General features: G+C 40.7%; 1 protein-coding gene across 1 annotated transcript in view; it reads left to right on the top strand.

The window, feature by feature from the left end:
* Nucleotides 1-22,391, top strand: part of IFT88 (intraflagellar transport 88) — a 1,839,004-nt gene that overhangs the window by 1,625,453 nt on the left and 191,160 nt on the right. Inside the window, exon 24 of the mRNA XM_044073191.1 lies at nucleotides 21,475-21,526. Within this exon, the coding sequence (XP_043929126.1) occupies nucleotides 21,475-21,526 (52 nt within the window). The remainder of the gene's footprint in view (nucleotides 1-21,474; nucleotides 21,527-22,391) is intronic.

Below are 22,391 nucleotides of genomic sequence, written 5' to 3'. Positions count from 1 at the left end.
GAAAGTGTAAAAGAAGGCACTTGGATACCCCCCAGGAATCTCTCATGGAGGACACCAATTTGATGAGGGGGAGGGATCCCCCCTCATCACCACCTGAAGATGTCTTCTTTGGAGATATCCTGGAGCTCCTGAAACAAAAAGATGGTTGGTCCTGCAGTACCCCCCCCTCCCAGGAGGAATCAGCGTTCCTGGAGGCTTTTAGGTCTGGCTCATCTACTTCTTGGGTGACTGCCCACTCCCCGACCAATGACCTCATTGACCTTGTCTCTCAGCAGGCAAGGAAGGAGCCGGACACTGTTGAGCCAATACTGAAAAGACCAGACAGGATTTTAGCTCACCCTAAAGACTGTACACACTTGAGCAAGGGAGTACCAATTGGTGCCATGGTTATGGCTGCAGCCCCTAAGAAAGTACTGGCAGAACAGAGTTCTTCTGTCCATCCTCCTAATAGAGCGTCTAGGGTGTTGGACAGATTTGGGAAGCATGTATATGGTTCAGTGGCCTTTGCCATCAGATCACTGAATTACTTGGCACATTTTAGGAGACTGCAAAGAGAGCTTATCGAGGAACTTACCAGATCTCTTTGTGGATCCATGTCATCTAACATTGGACACAGACTCTCCTTGCAGTTTGCTCACCCTCCAATTCATCTTGAATGCATCCATGAGTTTGATCTCCCATGTAGTGGAGGGTACCTCACAGACTGTGGGTTGAGGCATAACCATCAGGAGACATGCTTAGATGCACTTATGTGATTTTGCAGAGCCATTTAAGTCTTCATTTGTCAATGCACCCTTTGACAGATCTTCTCTGTTTGGCCCCTAGGTTAAGGATACTCTCTTTGAATGTGAACAGGAAGGGAAAGACCCTGTCTGCTGTGATAGTATGTTTTTCTACCCCTCTGTAGGAACCAGTGAGGTGACAGAAAGATGTGGTTTAAGAAATCCCAGCGTCCTTTCCAGGATTCACAAGGAGATATTTACCCTACGGACAGAGGGGGGAACTTGAATGGAAGATGCCACATTTGTGGCAGAGGTGGTCCACAGAACCAGGGCTGTAGAGATTCTTTCTCACATAAGCCCAATCAGAGGTCTTGAAAGGAGGTCTGACTGTTCCCCTCTGGAGGCAATCAGTTGTCATTTATCTCTGCACTAGATTCATGAGTGCAGAGGATCATATCCAAAGGTTATACCATACCATTTTCCCTAAGCCCTCCCATGGTTGTGAAGAACATCCCCGATGTTCAGCCCAGTCAGAGTGAAGCAACTTCTCTAGAAATAAAAAAGCTACTATAAAAAAGAATCATCAAAGAGGTCCCCCAGGTCAGAGAGGGTCCAGAGCTTATTGAAGATTCTTCTTAGTGCCAAAAAAGACAGGGACGTGGGACCAAATCTGGATATCAGCAGGTTAAACCAGTCTGCTTATTATACAAAGTTTCAGATGGTCATGGTTCAGTCCATCTTGCCTCTGTTGCAAAAGGATGATTGGATTAGCTTGAGAGATCTTCAGGATGTGTACTATCACATCAAAATGAGCAGTGCTCCAGGAGATACCTACGCTTCTGGCTGGAAGCCAGTCATTAACAGTTCATAGCACTTCCCTTTGTTCTTACCACAACCGCCAGGGTATACGCCAAATACATAGCATTGGTAGTAGCTCACTTGAGACTACTGGGATTCTGGGTGTTCCCATATCTAGATAACTGGGTCCTTACATTGCCAGTCAGGCATTGACTTTTACAGGCAAAGGACTACTTGCTTCTGTTGTTTTCTCAGCTGGGAATAACAGTCAATTACAGCAAGTCTCAACTCACCTCAGTACGTAGTCTGGAGTTCACAGATGGTTGTTTGGACAGTCAGATAGCTTCTCTTGCTTCTACTCGAATAAACATACTGCAGTCCAAAATCAAGAAAGTGATTTGAATTTCATTTCTTCTAGCCTGACTGACACTACAGGCTTTGGGTTCCATGGCAGCAGCTGTCATTCTTGTCCCTTTGGCTGGGTTTCATATGAGAATCCTTCAGTGGACTCTGTTGACTTAATGGTCCATTCTCCAACATCCATTACCTGTGCTAGTCAAGCTCATGCAAGTCCCTTTGTTCTTCCCCTATTCAAGGCCACTGTGACTACAGACACCTCCCAGTTTGGGTTGGGGGCACTACATGGGAAGGGCAGTCCATTACGTGGTCACCTTAAGAGGCTAATACTTGTATCAGTGTCCTGGAGATGAGAGCTGTCCTCCTAGTGTTGCAGGCCTTTCAGGACATTCTCCCAACCGGGACAGTTGCAGTACAGTGGACAATATATCAGTAGTCTGGTAAATCAACAAACGAGGGGAAACCAGATCTTACCCTCTCTGTTGAGAAGCCGTGAGAGTATGGCAGCAGGCAATCTTTTCCAATCTTTCTAATAGCAATGCACATTCCAGGGAAATCCAAAGTGATTTCATACAAACTAAGCAGGTCCATTCTGATGCCTCATAAGTGTTCTATCAGTGTTAATGTAGTGGAGAGATTTTTCCGTCGGTGGGACCAACCATACTGCAAACTATTTGCCTCTCCCCTCAACAACAAATACAGCAGATTCTTTGTCCTGATTTCACCATCAGGGGATTCACCAAAAGATGTTCTAGTTCATGAGTAGCCCTCTGGTCTCCTATATGCTTTGCCTCCCTTGCCACTAATTCCCAAGTTTCTTCAGAAAGCAGTTGTTCACCTCACATTTGTTTTCTTAGACATTACTTGTTTTCCCCTTTTCCAGGAAGTATGGTGTCTCACACACAGTTTATTCAATCCAACAACCTCCACCTCCCAGGGTGCTTGGATTACAGGCATATGCCACATGCCTGGCTTGTTTGAAGAGCACATTTATCCTTATTGCACCTTTTTGGCCTCATCAGATTTGGTTCCCATTCCTTTGTCCTCATCTTCAACACCCACCCTGGATTCTGGATCCAACTCCAGACCTCATGTCTCATCCAGCAGGCATAACCAGTCTGGACTTTACAGGCCTCAAACTGATTGCATGGTTTCTCCAGTTCCACTGATCGCTAGATAGCCCAGGCTGTCCTGTCCAATCTGTCATATTTTGTTATCTTTTCATAAGATTTCTTCTAGAAAAACTTGCAAGAGTAAATGGAAAAGATTTGTCTTCTGGACCCTTAGCAAGAATTTGGACCCATTTTTTGCGGCTGTGCCTTCAGTTCTTGAATTTTTAGCTTCAGTCTTCAGTGAATGGGCTAGTTTCTCAACTATTAAAGTTCAGGTGGTTGCCATTTCTAATTTCCACCTGGGTGAAAATAGTTCTATCTTAGCCTCTTCCAGAATATACAAGAACTTTCTTAAGGAAGCTTTTTTGCTTAGGCCTCTGTTAAAAGATCCTACTCCTCCTTGGGATTTGAATGCAATGTTTCAGGCCATAGCTCAACCTTCCTTTGAGCTTTCAGCTAAACCAGATCTTAAATATTTTTCTTAGAAAACCATTTTTATCATTGTTATAACATTAGCTAGATGAGTATCTGAACTCCAAGCACTATCCTCAACACCACCTTAGCTGATTTTTCACAAAGACATGGTGTCATTGTGAACAAACCCATTCTTTCTACTTAAGATAGCTACTGAGTCAATCATAAACCAGGTCATTAATCTCCCAGTTTTTGCTCCCATCTTTTTCAAGTAAGGGGGGAGTATATGCCACATCTTTTGGATATACATAGACAACTTTGCTTTTGCCTTCATAGAACCAAAGACTTTAGGACATCTGACCAGTTATTTGTTTCCTTTTCTAATAACGGATTGGGCAAACCAGTATCTAAAGTTACATTGATGGTTGACTGATTATATAACTTTTGTCTATAGTAAATTAGGGTTACCTTTCCCAAAACCTCCTATATCTCATTCCATGAGGTCTGTGGTGGTTTCTTCAGCTTTTTGGTCAAGAGCTTCATTAGATAATATTTGTGCAGCTGCAACTTGGGCTAATCCTTACATGTTCATTGCTCATTACAAGTTGGATTTAATTTCCAGGAACAGAGCAGCCTTTGGCTCAGCAGTGCTCCAGAAACCAGGCCTCCCAAGGTTTTAGTAGGTTTGAGTATGTCCCATCAGTTGAAAAATGAATGAAAAGGACATCAGATAAAAAAAAAACGTATGTACTTACCACAGTGTTCCATCTGTGTTGTTCAATTTCATTCTTCCTCAACTTTCCACCCACCTACCCCCATCAGCTAATCAGGTTCTTAAACAATGTGATGAAAGGGAAATTGATTCAGAGAGTGTTTAGGATTCCCCACCCAATGCAAATCTTGTAGGCCTCTTTCACGTGGCCAGATAAACAAAAATAGTCATATTCTTTCAAACAAGGTGCTAAAGGAGATGACTGGAGGGAGATAAGAAATGGGGTTCTTTTCAGAAAAAGGGACAGACCATCAGTACAAAATGACTACCAGCATTCTTTCCCTCATCCCTCTCCTCTGGCCAGTATATCCACAAATCTGCCCCAGAAGCTGGTCCTCAACATCCCCCTTTGAAAGAAGATCAACTGAGTCTTTTTGGTGTTAAAAGTGGTGCAGGAGGACTGCAAATGGCATTGGATACAAAAATCTCCTTTCAGGGGAATTCCTTCCCACCCACTGAACCAAACAGAATATTTTCCTTAGGTTCTTCAGACTTTACACACCCAAGGAGTCATATAACAGGTGCATGTGAATCAAAGGAGTAAAGGCTTCTATTCCAGAATATTTCTGGTACCAAAGAAAGAGGCTTCTTGGAGACCAGTACTAGGTCTTTCATTCCTAAACCTGTATGTGAAGGTACCAAAATTCAAAATGTTGACCTTACAGGAACCTGTTACTCTTCATTCCTCCCATGAATTACATTGTAAAGCTAGACTTAAGAGATGTTTATTATCACATTCCCATAGCCAAAAGCTTCAGAAAAATTCTAAGGTTCTCTTCTAGGTTACATTATCAGTTATCTGTATTTCCTTTTGAATTATCTACAGCTCCAAGAGTGTTCACAAAATGTCTAGATCCAGTAATACCATTCACATATTTCCTTATTTAGACAATGTATTTATCTTTTCAAAGTCCTTATACAGATGTCAAGAGTCATTAACCTGGGTTTTGTAATGTTGCAAAATCCTCCTTGACTCCATCTCACGGGATTATGTTTCTTAGTTGCCTTCTAGATACCCACAGTCAAAAGGACTTCCTGGCACAAGAGAAGGTGACTTTTATCTGGAATCTTTCCAGAGGTTCTCCATTCTGTCTTGAACTTCTGCAAGAGAATTTCTCAGGATCTTAGGGTTGATGGTTTATATGATTCTTATGATTCCCCATGCCAAGATGCACATGAGAAAGATGGTTAAAAAAAACACATGTTCATAGGTTCATAAGTGTTTACTAGGCTAATGACCACAAGGGCATTTTTAAGCCTAGCCATGCATTCCAAATCGCTGACAAGTTCTGATATCCTGGATAAGTGTAAGCAGAGGGTTGGGAGATGAAATATTTACAAGCAGGGCCCGGGAGATGAACCGTTTACAGGTTGCCTCTGTCCATTAGAAACAAAGGTGCCAAACCAGGGATGAATTTCCTGTTCCCCAGCCAGTTGTCCAAGTTGAACTTGAATTGGGTTAGGGAGGAACTCTGCTTCACATAGATAAGGGAGCCTGTTCCATAGATGGGGTAGTCTCTGTGATACATACTTGTCTCTCCAGCAGGACCTGTTTATATCACAGGCAAAGTTTAAGTCTTTAGAATGGGTAATTCTGGTGCTGTTTGTTTTGTGGATATGCAGGAGCTCCATCAGAGTGGGGTTTGGCAATGCCCTGTATGCCAGGCATAGATCTCCCCTCAAAAGCCTGTAGGAGACATAATACAGGGATAGAGACTTGAGGCAGTCTGCATAGGACATTTTACTTACTCCCTGTATTCTTTTAGTGAGGAACCTCTGTGGACACTCCATTTGTTGGATATGCCTGGTTAAGTACATAGCCAAAGGGGGCATTGTACTCGATCAGTCTGATGATTGCCGAATAGAGTGGAACAATGACTTCCTTGGACTTAGATGCCATACCTTTGTTTATAAGTTGTGCAACACAGAATGATTTCCTCACTACTGTAAGCACATGATGGTCAAAGCCTAGATTATTATCTATGCGTGTCCCTAAGTCCCTGAGTACTGGGTCAACTCTAAGGGATATATTGTCAATATGATAGTTATCAGGGATGGATGACTTCCCAAAGGATACTATTATGCATTTCTTGAATCAGACACCAGTTGATTGTCTGTGTTAGCCCCTCCTGGCGAACATTTGTGTCAGTGTGGAATTTAATCACAGCTTGTAATTTGCGATCATCTGCAAATTTAGTCAGCCAGAGACCACTGACATTGTCCTTGACTTCAAAGAAGTATATGCCAAAATGGAGCGGTCCAAGAACTGATCCCTGAGGGACTGCACTTGTGACTGGCCATTTTGTAGAGGTGGACTTCCCAATTCTAACTTCCTGGGTCCTGTCTGTGAGTCAGTTTGCTATCCACTGGGTGACATACAAGTTTGTACCTAACCTCTAAAGTTTGTTAGTAATGCTCAAGTGGAGTATTGTGTCACATTTCTTGGCCAGGTCAAGGTAGGCAGTGTGAACCATTTTTCCCTCATCCATTGCTTTGGTTACCTTCTCAAGGAAGTTCACCAGATTGAGTAGGCATAATCTGCCCTTAACAAAACCAAACTGGGTTGGATCCAGTGTCTGGAGGTTTACTATAAAAAGCGCCAAGGCAACCAGTCCATCATTTCTAGTATCCAGGCAATTACCAGCTAAATCTAGTGTTCTGGTCTGACATACAAGAAGTTAAGCAGGTTGGAAGATGCTTTGTATCGTTTTCTAAAGTTACATGCCATCCTAATGAACAGTTCACAAGTGGTCTACCAGATAGCAAAGTTATATGAAATATTAGAGGACCCTGGCCAAGCCATTGACTGGCTAATGCGGCTAATTAGCCTTGTTCCAACAGATTCACAAGTACTGGCAAAGTTAGGAAAGCTGTACGACAATGAAGGAGACAAGTCACAAGCATTTCAGTATTACTTTGAGTCATACAGGTATTTCCCTTCAAACATTGATGTCATTGAATGGTTGGGAGTCTATTACACTGAAACACAATTATGTGAAAAAACTGTTCAGTATTTCGAGAGAGCTGCACTTATACAAGGTGAAACAGCCCTGATTGAGGAAAACTGCAGAGGATCCCACAGCAACTTGTGGGCACCCTGAGTGTACTTTCCAAGCAAAGACCCTGAAACTGTGCTGCTTAACTGTTTCTGCAACAAATAGGTTAAACAGCCCTAATTGAGGGAAACTGCAGTGGACACACAGCAACTGGTTGCAACCCTGAGTGTATTTCCCAAGAAATACCCTGAATCTTGTGCTCCTGGACTGTTTCTACAACTATTAGGTCAAACAGCCATGTTTTAGGGTATCTGCAGAGGACCTACAGCAACTAGTGGGTACCCTTAGTGTACTTCCCAAGCAAAGATCTTGAAACATGTGCTGCTTGACTGTTTTGTAACTAATGTATGTTTATACACATAAAACTCCATTATATAGTTACATCCTGCCTCCTGTTTTTGATTAATTACATATCCCATGTGTTGTCAATTCTACCCCTACTAAGCTGTTCAGTTTCTACTATTGTGAATCTCTCTGCTGGAAACTGCAGCTGCTAGTCTGTCCAGCATATCATAATAACTCCCAAATAGGAATACTAAAAAGCTAATCTGAAGACAGTTGGTTTAACATTCTAAGACAGACCTGGGAAACACCAGTCTGACTGATTGTTTCTAGAGCTTCTTGCTTGAAGCTTCTTGCTTGAAAGGTGTACGTGGTTCTTCCCGCTCCGTTCGCCTTGCAGACTCACTCCATTCCCCTACCCCCATTCCCACCCACCCCATTTCAATTTGATATATACCCATAGACCACTCCTTACAATTACCTTAAGCCACCTCCCACCACCCCTTTCACCCATCAAGCTCAACTGCTCTAACTACCTCTTAAAAGACCTACTGCTAACCTCTCCTAGTATCAAATTAATTTACCAACTCCCTCTCATTTAATTAAACATGATCCCATCAACAGGGAAATCCATTCAAAGACTTCTTACCTATGTATTCACCATAACTATCATACTCTTCCTCTCAACCTTAACCAGCTATCATGCCCATCTTCATCTACATCTCACCTGTTCCTCTCACAAACAGACCTCATCCCTAAACAGTTATTTAGCCCCACTAAACATTCTCTGTACTCCACACCTCTTCCAACCTTCCCCCACCAATAATCACCATCATAAACTGCTTCCATCAACTAGTAAGTCCCACAACTATCTAATACGCACTAAAATCATCATTAAACTCAACAAACTCTGTCAATCTATACTAAAAAAACTCACAAGCTATGGAGACATACACCCCAACCCAGGTCCAACCTCAAAAGGCAAGCCAAATTCTAATCTAACTTACTCTCTTCTCCATAGGCATGAAACATCTCTTCTCATTCTCAACATAAATATGAGAAGTATCCTCAATAAGATCCATGACCTACATGCCCTACTAGCTCTGTATAAGCCAGACATTCTCCTTCTGACTGAGACCTGGCTAAATCCTGATATTCGCAATAATGAAATTACAGCTCCTGGGTATAATATCTACCATAAGGACAGAGTAATAAAAAGGGGAGGGGTGTAGCTATAATGTACATGAATCACCTTATCCTCGAACAACTTGATATCACCATCCCAGATAGCAATAATGCCGAATTAATTCTAACCAAATTCAAATTGAACCCCCAAAAATATATTAATATCATAGGAGGCTACATTCCCCCTGGAAACAATATTTCAATTATGAAAAACCTACTAGAATGGATCTCAAACTCTCTATCTCAAGAAAGCATCATATTAGGTGACTTTAACATAGATTGGCTCAGCTGTGCTAGTTAGAATCCAACCACCCATATTAACCTTACATGGATTTTCCCAAGTCATTACATCCCTTACTAGAAGTGACAAAAGAACCAAACACCAGTCCATTCTGGACTGGATACTTACATCCCATCCTTCCCTTGCAGCCAAAGCTGGATGTCTTCCAGACGTACTCCGTGACCACCAACCAACATATCTACTAAGAACCAAAACTCCACATATGAGTCAAGTAACACATAAAGAAGTCAGGAACAAAAAGAACTTTAACCCCAGTGCCTTTAACAATGACCTAAATAGTTGCAACTGGACCCCTTTAAAACAACTATCACTTGATGATGCAATGCAACACCTAAACATTGTTAACCACCATGCTTCCCCCCCAAACCATCAGAACAAAAACTACACATGCCCCCTGGTTAACTAAGCCCACCAAAACTATTCTTAAAAAAAGGAACAAAGCTTGGGATCAATATCACAAAAACAAAACCCAAATAGTAACGCAGAAATACTTATAACTGTGCAACAAGGCAAAGAAACTCATCAAAATAGACAAAATCAACTATTACCAAAACCTACAAGAACCTATTACCAAAACCTACAAGAAAAACATGCCAAAGCTCCCCCAAAATTCTGGGCTGCAATCAATTCGGTATTGCGGCCTGGGAAAACTACTACCCCCACAACCAAAATTGGTTACATTCACAGTAATATTCTCACACAGTTTAACAAATACTTTACTGAGACTATCCAGGCCCTAGCTAATAACCAAATTAACACCACTCATCCAACCCCAGCAGAGACACCAACCATAATGGTAACACAAAATAGCGACTCACATTTTAGCTTTCAACCAGTATCTATCAGAATCACCCTAAAACTCCTCCAAAAGCTCAAACCTACCACCCTAGCTGCAGACAACATACCTGCAGAATACCTCCAAATAGCAGCAACTGCTATTGCCTATCCTGTCACTATTCTCATGAACAGATCAATCACAGAGTGAAAAATACCCCAGCTATGGAAAACGTCCCATATAATCCCACTACACAAAGGAGGCAACTCCTTTGAACTCAGTAGCTATTACCCAATTGCTATCTTACCACCCTTATCCAAAATCCTGGAGAGGGTCATACACACTCAACATATGTATTACCTCCTTGAAAACAAACTGCTATCCAAAAACCAGCATGGCTTCAGACCCTTCCACAGTACATCCACTGCACTTATTTCTTTCACCAATGCCATTAATTATCATAGAAATCAAGGGCAACTTGTCTCAGCCATATTTTTAGATTTATCAAAAGCTTTCGACATGGTCAACCACAGTAGACTCCTCAACTTACTCTCTGCCCTTAACCTCAGTACCACCTCCATCACATGGTTTAAGAGCTATCTGTCAGGTCGGCATCAGGCGGTAAAATGGCAAAACCAACTATCACCCCTACTACCAGTGTCATTAGGAGTACCTCAAGGGTCTATCCTAAGTCCATTACTCTTCACTCTATTCACCAATCAACTCCCATTCTCCAGCCCCAGGGCCAGTGTTATTCAGTATGCTGATGACACCACTATCAGATGTGCTGCCACCACTCCAGACCTCCTTCTCTCACAAACACAAAATGCTTTCTCACTAGCAGAAACCTGGTTCTCTAACCATCAGCTTATTCTCAACCCTAATAAAACTAAACTACTACTTTTTTTCTTCCCATAAAACCACCTACCTAGCTGTACATTTCTCAATCACCTCTAACAACAAAACTGTAATTATCCCAACTACCCACACCAAACTTTTAGGCATTGAAATTGATAACCTTGGATTTGACATCCACACTGCCCAAACTGTCAAGGAAGTACATAAAAAAACTAGGTCTGCTCTATCGTAACAAACTATTTCTTTCTAAACAATCTAGAATCACAGTAGCCAGGACACATCTATTATCCACCCTTCTCTATGCTTCCCCAGTACCAACCAACCTTCGTAAATATGATCTTAACAGGCTAGAATCCTGTTACAACAAAATAGCTAGATTTGCCACTGGAGCTACATGTAGAACACATCACTGTATAGCCCTTAAAAAACTAAACTGGCTAGAACTCCCTCAACTATTGCAACTCAATCAACTGTCACTAGCACATAAGCTATATCACCAACCAGAAAATGTCCCAGCCCTCCAATATCTTATACAACCTTACACCACAAAAAGAATTTTGAGATCTAATACCCTTAACATTCTTGAGGTCACCAATTACAAAATTGAAGCAGGGAAATCTCTCTCTAGCTACTGCATCTCCAAACTCTGGGACTCTCTACCAGCCACCCTCACATCCAATACCTCCACTACTCAATTTAAAAACCTCCTCATAACCCATCTTTCTAACAAATGGCTATGCTCCTGTAACACCCCTGGGTAAAGACAAAGATACTAAAAACTACTATTCTCATCAAGTTTCCTTTTGAAAGCATTTCAGCTTTATAAAGTTACTGAATTTCTAAGAAATGTATCCATAGTTAATACTAAACTACTATGTAAAAATGTCCTAGGAAGTACAATCACATAGTACTGTAGATTCTTATTAATCCTTCTATGTTTGCTTTGTATACTACTGTATTGTTTGTATGTTACTACATTGTATGTAAAATGGAGCTTTTCTCCTCGGGCCTCCGCTGTAAATGGACATGTGTCCAGTCGGACTTTCCCAGTCAACAAATGTAAAATAAATAATAAATATTGGTCATTTCCATGATAATTCTTTCCATGGCTTTACATACAAGACTAGTGAGACTTATGGGTCTGTAGATGGCACACCTTTATGCATAGGGATGACTGTTGCTGTTCGCCATTCATGAGGCACGAATCTTGTTTGGAGTCTACAGTTAAATAGTAATTCCAGAGGCCCTGATAGGTCATGTTTCATGCTATTTAGAAGGCATCCTGGGATATTGTCTTGGCCCATTGATGTAGTGTTCCTGGTCTTATAGTGAGCATTAAGGACCTGTTCCCTAGTGATAGTAGGGGGATTTGGCTTCGGTAGACTTTATTTGTCTTTGTTTAGCTTGATGAGAGTGCTTTTATCCTGCTGGGTGCTGCACCTCCTAATTTTTGCCAAAGTTTTCTTCTTTCTGTTATACAGCCTATTGATTTTGTGATTCCACCAGGGTGGCTTGCTTTTTGAGTTAGTTCTGTACTTCCTGGTGGGTACACCTGCATTCATGCAGATATTAACATACTTGCACAGGGCTTCTGTGAACAGTTCTGCATAGGCAGCAGTGTTCTCAAGGCTTATGGAGGCTAGACATGTTGCCAGGGTATCACTTAATAGCAAGAGGGTAGCCTTAGAGTAGTTCCTGAATATTCCAGGTTTAGCTGGGGGTCTAGGTTTTATTGTTACTTCAAAGGAGACCATTTTGTGGTCTAACCTTACAAGGGAAGACATTACAGTAGGGGGTGTGCAGCACTCTCCCATATTAGTGAGGACCAGATCCAGTATGGTTGCACCCCTGATTGGTCCAGGGAGTTTGTGTTTACAAAATCCAGAAATCTCTTTGCCTCTATGTTTGGTGTCATATAGGAGTCCCAATTAATAGTGGCTTAATTAAAGTTACCCATGAATATGGTATTGGGTTGGATGGTTAGTGTTTCTAATAAGTTTAAATATGTGGTATGGGTTTCCTGGGTCATAGAGGAGGATCTATATCTTGTAAGGAAGTGGTATTGGATTTTCCCTATGGCGATTTGGACATGGAGCAGCTCAAGTGCATTGTCCTGTTTGACCAGCCTTGAAGTATATTTATTTTTGATGTGAACAGAGGCACCGTCATCTTTAGTCCATACCTGTGAAGTAGCTGGTCTAAATGTGTGGAAGGCATTATAACCTTGCACTGTTAGTCTCCACGGCTTTAAACCATGCCTCAGTGACTGCACAGATGTCAGTATTCTCTACGGTGAAGAGAGCTTCTAGGGAGTGGAGTTTTTTGTTTAGACTCCTAACATTGAGCACGAATACCTTTACATTTTCTTGGTTTTGATTTGCTATGTGAGAAGTACTTTCAGTTTGGCATTGCCTAAAAAGGCACTATGGGGGAAGACAATGCCAATATTCAAAAGCCTAGAGGGGAGAGGTGCAGACCATCCCTGGCAAAGCAGTGTGGTCTGTTGACCATCTCATTCCATGCTGACAAATGTTGCACCCCTTTAGAATGACACCAGAAACCAAGCCAATTATTAGTCAATCATCTTTTGTTCGTATTATGGCATCATCCTTAGAGAAGGTAAAATGCTGCTCACTAAAAGAATCACAGGCCTAAAGCAGATGCCCTATGCTGACCATCTAAAAAAACTCCAGCTATACTCTGTGGCATATCGTCTACTCAGAGATGATCTCTGCTTAACATACAAGGCCATGTCAAACCCTGAGCTGTTGGACATGCTCCACTTAAAGAAATCCCAATCCCTCAGAGCCACACACTCCAGGGATCTAAAACTTGTCATCACAATTAACAAAACATGCTGGAGGGATAGGTTCCTGACCCAGGGACTCCCCATACTCTGGAATAGACTGCTCATATATGTCAAGCAAAGGGCCTTCTTGGCCCTCTTCAAAAGGAACCTTGACAATTGGATGGGAGATAGGAAATTCACCCCAGAGATCATGTCAGTCACCCTGCTAGACAGGGGTCCAGGGAAGTAAATATTGTGGGAAGAAATATCCAGGGAATTGTTGCAGCTAGGCTTGTGTAGGCCCTAGGGCCGATAACCTAGTACCAACCTATGAACCTATGATAGGCTCATACCAGCCTGAGACACAAATTCTGAGTGCTCTGTGATGTCCCTCGTCATATAGTCTAAGCAGGTGCATCTCAGGTTATTTACTCCCCACATGGACGATGACTGAGTCATATTGGTACTTGTGGTCCAATGACCTGAGTACATGTGTAATGTGGCAGATCCTAGCTCCTGATAAGCAACTGACTGTGACTTTCTCCTTAGCCTGATGAGAGGGACATCATTGTATCTCATGATGGCACCTCTAATGACTAGAATGTTGGATTGTGTGGTGGCTTGCTTTATGGGCTTATAGGTAGAGGCTCCATGAGATGTGGCTCCATGTGTTGATGTGGGTGTTGTTTTGAAAGAGTGCATCTGGAGCTGCTGCGGGTATTTGTTATGTGTACTTAGTCTAGGAGGTCTTTGTGGTTTAGGAGGGTTACATGTACGTGCCTCAGCATACGTGTGTCAATATGTCTGCTTTAAATTGTGCATGATGGGTGCAGTGTGTGTACTACTGACAGCCTTATTTACATTAGAAGTACTTTTATGTGAGAGCTTTGCCTCCATGGACATTGTGTAAATAGGTCTCTCCCACACCATATCAGTTTGTTTGAGAATTAACTGGTTGTCAGTAAATGAGGCAATTTCTACATTGCCTCAGGATGCCCATATCCACCAGTCTGGTAACAGAGACAGTGGTAAAGTTCATATCCATGGCAACAGACCCTTTTTTATTGATTAGACAGTTGGCGTGAGAATATCAATCAATGTCAGGAGTATCCAGTTTGCAGCTATGGGGACAGTGCTTGTCACTGCAGACTAGTTGTCCTGTGTGCAACTAGGTATTATAGAAATTTTGATTACGCTTTTACAGGAAAAATGCCACTCAAGGTGTCTGAGTCTGTACAGAGCACTGCCAAACACTTGAGGGGAAGTTAATACATAAACCCTGAAAATTTAATTAGAAGTATTTAGGAAGATATTATGAGTTAGAAAAAAGTCAAGCAGTACTTACCGAAAACAAAGTAGTAGCTTGTCAAGAATGATGAAAAGTGGGGAATCACATGAATGGCTACTGCCTGGCTACTACTAGTGCTGGTCTCACCACAGCTTCACTCTGCTGGTATACAATGCTCCTTTACTTCTACTCTCACCAGAATCAAAATGTTAGCACCAATCTCAAGCTAAGAAGCAGGCCACAGCCTGTTTGGTGATCCACAGTTTGTAGGATTGTTGTAGCTTTTTCCTGGTAGATGTCTTGAATAGCAACCAGACCAATCATGAATGTTAAGCACAGGCACTCACTGTCCAACCAGAAACAGTCAGGAATCAATGCACTCTGCTTCTTCTCTCACCAGGAACAGAATATAAGCACAAATTCCAAGCTGTCACCTATGAAGCAGTTATTAGGCTTTCTGGTGATCAGCAGTCTCCAGGAAATAATATCTCTCTGCTCCTTCTCTCACCAGGAAAAAACAGAAGCACTAATCCCAATTGAGGGGGCAGCATGTGGGCTCTCCAATAACTGGTTGTCTTGCAATAGATGTTTAAAGGTGAGATGAAAAAAATGGGTTAATATTCTAAACACCACAGTGTGCACTAAACAATTAGATATGAAAGGGGGTAACTGACGTTTTAGCTGTCTAAGTGCTGAGCCACTAATTTTAAAAGAGCAAGATGGATTGAAAGGGGGTGGGCAAAATGACGAAACAAGTCATGGGCATTCAGAATCGCCAGTTAGCTGAAACACCTGATGTTCATTAGGATCGTTTGGGCATTCAGAATCGCCAGTTAGCTGAAACACCTGATGTTCATTAGGATCGTTTGGATATATCCCATGTGCCTCTAATAACAAAAGGTTTGGGAGGTCACTCAGTGGAAGTTCTAGCTTTGCTAGAATTTTCATTTTGTTTTTACTATTTTGGTTCTGTGGAATACAGTGGGATGGCCAATAAATTTAAATAGCTAAAGGGGAGTGATTCCACAAAATGATAATGTTATGCTTACTCACACCAGCCAGTGAAAGGGGAGAGGGAAGGAGATCTGTGGTCAAATTAACATAAGGGGTAGGCAACTAGAGCAGGATGGGAGGGTGGCAACTGCAACAGGGGGGGAAGCTGGGAAAAATTCTGTCTGACTCATAAGATACACAGCTGTTGTCTCTTTCCAAGTTTTAATATGCAATTAAAAGCAGAATACAAGTAAAACACAGTGCAAAGAAAACAAATCAGGGTCTACAAAATAGAAAAATAGAAAAAGGCAGTAAAATAATACAGAATACAAGAAAGCAAAAGCAAACTAAACTTTCCAGCATTTACATCCTCTGAAACATTAAATTCCAGTTTTGGACTTTTTAAAAATGGAATTGAATTGGAGGTGAAAGTCACTACTGATGCTTCAGATATTACTTGGGGTGCAGTTTCCTTGGGAGTAAAGGTGGAAGGACTATGGAGTCATTCAGATGCAAAGCATATCAATATAAAGATTTGGCTGTGATCCATGTCTCTTCATCACCTATGGTTACCAGGATCACTTCAAGTGATTACATTCAATACCCAAGTCATTTAGTACATAAACAAACAGGGAGGTACAAGGTCATACTTCTATTCAGGCAGACTATGATAGCTTGGGTTGTAGCTGTACTACATTCTTTAACCCTGAAAGGATCTTGCATTCCATCAGAGCATAACATAGTGGCAGACAAATGACCAAGAAAGCAAAACAGGACAAAAACAACTCCAAAAACTCGACAAAGGCTACGTTGGAGGCAAACAACACCAGGCAAGCATTTAGACAGAAATTTAATAAACACTGAACAATCAGAAACACATTGAAGAAGTCCGGTGAAGTTACCAGATGAAAAGCACTTAACCTCAATGTGTTTCTGACTGTTCTGTGTTTATTAAATTTCTGTCTAAATTCTTGCCTGGTGGTGTTTGCCTCCAATGTAGCCTTTGTCGAGTTTTTATAGTGGCAGACAAGTTGATTAGGACCAGGTAGACCTTCACGAATGGAAATTGAATGAGGGGTTCACCTCATGTAAATCTATATGCCTTCTTGCAAAACAAACAGCTAAATAAATTCTGCACAGGACTTTTTCCATGTAAGCCTGGTAGATGCATGTTCATTCCCTTGGATGGGAATGTTCCTTTATGCTTTTCCACCCTTTCTACAATATCCACGGTACTTCTGAAGATTCATAAGGATTCTCCAAAAGTCATTGTAGTTGACTTCCTTTTGCCATAGTTATATTGGTTCTCTCTTCTTATGTAATTGGCAAGGGCAATAACCACAAGCTTGCCTCACAAACTGGACTACTCACACAAGATGGGGGATTTTGATAAGGTTTACCTTTATATCGGCGATCCCATCATGGGCAAAACGGCTTCCATGAATACCAAAGTGCGAATGTCTCCTCACCCCTTTTTGACCCATGGTAGCACTGGTGTGGAGGTGTGGCACGGCCGGAAATGTCGAAATTCGGCATAATTTCGACATTTAAAAATTGAATGAACACATTGGTATTACCAGTGTTTTGAGGTTAAGAGCAGCTAAACTTTAATTGTGACAGCACTGGATATACATGATCTATTTTTATGTTCTCATTTAGTAGGATTTGAAGTATTTTATTTTATATAGATTGCATGTAGAAAAGGAACATATGTTTAAAACTACTGTTGTATATTGTACACATTTGGTATTTTTTTGAATTTTTAGATAGACCACATAGGGTTAATTACATTTTAAAATATTGTAGGGGGGGTTTAGTGTTGTTGATTGGTTGCTATTTTCTATATAAACCAGTCCATGTGATTTTTAAAAATGTTCTGATGAAGCCTGGAGGTTTTCCAGGTGAAAGCACTAAACTATTGGTTATTACAGTTTGTGGAATTGTTTATTGTCGTTAATAAACAGACTGCCTTTAATTCATAAAGTTATTTGGAGAAGTGTCTATACCACAAGGTTGTGTTATCACCCTTTGGTACATTCTCATTTATTAATACTCTGCTTTCCAAGTTGTGGAATCTTAACACTTTGTCCTTAACTATTGCTGTTTGTTATTCACTGTGGCAAATCCATTCCAAGCAGTGTGAAGGCACATTCTACTAGTGCCGTCTCTTCTTCAATGGCATACTGGATATGGGTGGACTCTAGAAGCATTCTAGAGGCAACTACATTGTCCTCTTGTGCTTACTTTTAAAAAGCAGTAGAAACTAGAATCCTTTTCGAGGTCCAGGGTGAGTTTTACAATTACCATTCTACAGGAGTTCCTGGATCCATATTCTTCATCTACCTCGGTTGAATAGGCTTTGGTAATTAACTTGTATAGCCTAAATGCAACTACAATAGTAGGAATGAATGAACATAGTACAGTTGTGTAAGTTGCACTTACCTTAACAGTAGATGTTTGAATTCCTCACTGCTGCATTAGATGGAGAATGGGTACGTCAGAGCTTTGTGAAGCTAGCCAGTTGTTGTTTCTTAGGTAGCGAAACAACCCTTATAGTCTAAAGGTTACTGCAGTAGTGAGGAATTTGAACATCTACTGTTTTGAGAAATTTCAACTTACACAGTTGTACTTTCCACCATTTTTTTTCTTTCATTTCTTTTTCAGCAGTTTGCATATCAACAGTTTCCTCTGAATGGCTGTCTAAAACATGTATTTTCTGCAGCCCTCTATTATTTATGTGTATATATTACAACAGGGACCCACTTATCTTAAAAATCTCAAAAGAGTGCATTTGGCCAATCTTTCTCTGTAGGCTGACTGAAGAGTTCTGTCCCTCAGCTGCCATTACCATCTGCTTTTCCAAGTTCTGCTCATCCACATTACTTTCAGTCTCCTTCTGATTTTTTGCAGTTGCTCTCCCTTTTACTTCACTTTTTTTCTACCTGGAATCATCAAAAATCTGGACAAGGCCCATGAAAAATAGGTACAAATCTGTATGCTTATTAACATCTAATTTGCATACATAATGACGTAACTCCATCCACTCCAATGGAATTGTGGGATACCAACTTTTAAACGCAAACTGAAGAACAGGCAACCAAAATATGGCACCAGAGTCCCCCTACAGCCATTCCAGTGTCCCATTAACTGGCTGTTTCGCCCCATTTACCATAAACACTAATGTATGCATACTGCTTTACTTCTAAAATGATTATTTGGATTTTACTTTTACATTGTACAGCACAACAATGCAGAAACACTAATAGACATCATGGTAAGCAAAGCAATACTGTCTCACAATGAAAATATGCTTGACATTAAAACTTCTCTGGCCTTGAAACTCACATTCATTGAAACAGCATTGAAATCCACACCTAGGGTTGCCACCTTTTCAAATGGCCAAAGTGGGACATTTTCGGGACAAACATCAGATTGTACAGGCCGACACATACCCACGGTCAGTACAAATGATAGAACTTAACTTTTTTGCCTATATAAAAGCTTATTCTTGTAGCATTTTAGTTGCTTATTCTGTTTCTTATAGCATTTAGGTATTTTAGATACAGAATAACTGTTTTATGCAACTATTACATAAAATATAGGAAATAATTTTGTCCTAAAATCTGAGGACATTTGCCATTTTTTAAATTTTTTGTCAGGACACAACTGTCCCTCGCAAAGTGGGACAGGTGGTAACCCTATCCACACCACATCCAAAGAAAATGCATCTGGCCAGTGGTGGATAAAGATTACCTTTGGGCTGTTTTTAAATCATTGGCCCCTTGCACACAAAACAAGAAACATACATGTGTTCTTTTCTTTATACACCTTCCTAACTTTATTAAATTATATTCCTTGTATAATACAACACACTTGTTAGAGCGCATTTTAAATTTATTGTTTGAACATTTTACCAGTAGGCTGTACTGTAGGCAATGAAACAAAACACAAGAACCAATAATGACAAAACTGCCCAATTCAGAACATTTCCATCATAAAAGTCTACTTCCACACCCACACTATAAATAGAATGACAGTAGTGTAAGCTATAGGCATCTTGCACAGCGTCTCACACTTATTTTCAGTTTCAGTTTTTTGGGGGGAGGGGGACAAAAGGTCAAAAACCAGGGACACATTTTAAACATTGCTTGTATAATTTTGTAAAGTTGCTAGAATAAAATGTTGTGTTACCATCATGCATTTCACTGGCAAGTTTTGAACCCAGGACCCTATGCAATACAGTCAGAACAACATACCACTATGCCAAATCAGCAGCTGCCTGAAAAATAGGAAGACTGAAACTTAATGGCTATCATTTAGTGAATTCATTTCTCACTAATCAACATAGCTCTTAACCTCTTAGCACAAAAACATGGACAAACAACAAAGCCAATAATGGGGTAATACAAATTGAGTTCTCATTTCTCAATCACCATAGGTGTGAACTGTTAGCACATAAACAATAATGGGGGAATACAAATTATGTTCTCACTTCTCATCATAGCTCTCAACTCTTAGCACAAAAACATTTTCTTACTTCTCATCATAGCTCTCAACTCTTAGTACAAAAAAAATCTGGACAAAGCTCAGAGCATAACTCTCAACTATTAGCAGAAGAAAAAAAAATTTCTCACTTCTCATCATAGCTCTCAACTCTTAGCACAGAATAAATGTAGACAAAGCTCAGAAATGGTGGTGGCTAGGGATATTAGGCTCTTTTTACCCTGTACCAAAGGTACAGGGTTTGAGCCTGAATACCTCTAGCCACGTATTACATGGGGAGCATTTACACACACACACACACACACACACACACACACACACACACACACACACACACACACACCTTACCCAGAAAAATGAGTGGTTCCATCTTCAAAGTGTACCCTGAGTAGTTCCCGTTCCTGTGCTTGGCAAACTCTGCCCTGAGTAGTTCCTACTCGCAAACTCTGCCATTTCATCTTCCTGCCATTAATCCCTGCTCGCAGTTGCACACAAGTTCCTCTGCTGTTCCCCATTCCCATCCATTTGCAATTCACTTCAGCCAGCCGGAAATGATGTTGTGAGCTCCTTGAGCTCAATTCCGACTGGCTGGTAGCCTGACGGAGCTGACGTCATCGCGCACGTGATGACATCAGTTCCGACAGCGCAAAAATTAAAAAACAAAGCAAAAGAATCGGAAACGAAGGGGTGCCACTCGGAAATTGTGGCACCCCTTCATTTGGACCCCAAAACTCGGTAAAAACTGAGTAATTTGGAATGGTTGGGAGGTCTGCTTGTTGATCTTCAGGATGTCATAGACATGTCAGCTGCCAGTTTATGTTAACAATTTACATAAGTTAGTTTACAAGCTTTTTTATTTAAACTGTTCTCCACCCTGAGCTCTGTATTTAGTTCTCAGACTACTGTTGTCATATTGAAACTTTCAAAGGTGGTGACATGTTTGTCAGAAACAGTACAGAATGTAAGGTGCACATTCAGAAATGTAAGTGGCTGAAAGTAAGCTATGAAGAAGTGAATGGAATGTCTAGGATATACACAAAATATAAAAATTGTAGTGAAAATTCTAAAGGTAATGATGCAACTAGAAAACAGTAAGTGTTATATCAGAAAACAAGTGGCAAAAGAATACAAGCATGTTTGGAATTGGGGCTAGGAAGTTAACTGTCACTCCAACTGAAACTAACAACAACTTCTTTTTTTCAGGGGTAACCAGAAATTAGTCACTGATAACATGTATAAAAATAAAATGCATTAATTTATATTTTTGCAGCGAGTAAAGTCTGGCAGTGCACGTGGTCGCAGAGAAGGCAGTGCTGGTAGTGGTAAGTATGTAAAACCTTGTTTTCACAAACTATTTATAGTAGAAAAATACTGAAATTCTATGTACTGTATTTTTTAATGGTTTTTTTTTTAAAAAAAAGTCTTTGCAATCAAATTTAGTAAAAAGATAATAGAAATTATTTTGTTGTCTTGCTTATCTAAATGGATGATCAAAACCACAAACGTAAGTGAAGCACAGACTGGTCTTACAGGAATCAGTTTTACCCAGGTTGGAGGCAGTAGGTCCCAGGATTAAAAAGAGACTTTGTGCTCTAGGTGAAGAATTGTCATGAAGACAGTCAGTAAACAGTGCACTGAAATAAGTTTCATTGCGGGGACAATTCATGTTCAGTACTGCATTATGCTTGGACAGCAGGATTAGTTTGTGTGCTGATGCCAGGGATAAATGGAATAGTTTCATAGATGGAGAAGCTGTCCTACATACAGAACTCTGACAGCTGGCTTTGTGGGCATACTAGTGTCTGCTTAAATTTAATGTAAAAAAATGCAAGATAATGTACTTAAGAGGAATGAGCCACAGAAAGCGTATGGCCTTCTAATGGTGATCTTAAGTAGGATGCAGGGGCAAAATGATTTGAAGTAACCGTCATCCCTGTGTTGAATATGCTTTGCAGTGTAAAAGAATAGTGATAAAGAACAACAGAATGCTAGAGTTACTAGAAGAGAGAGTGAACTTCAATAATACTGAGGTCACACACAATGCACTAGTCTGACGGTACTGAGACATTTTTTGTGATTATACAAATGAAAGGAAATTGGACCAGCAGAAAGCATTTAACGCAGAGTTTATTTCACTCATTCAGCATTTATTTACAGGGTGTGTGGGTTGATCTGCAGACCCTTTTT

The sequence above is a fragment of the Protopterus annectens genome, chromosome 5.part1 (assembly GCF_019279795.1).
Source record: "Protopterus annectens isolate FY-2018-M chromosome 5.part1, PAN1.0, whole genome shotgun sequence".
Lineage (NCBI taxonomy): Eukaryota > Metazoa > Chordata > Ceratodontiformes > Protopteridae > Protopterus > Protopterus annectens.
This window is presented reverse-complemented; position numbering and strand designations above follow the sequence as displayed.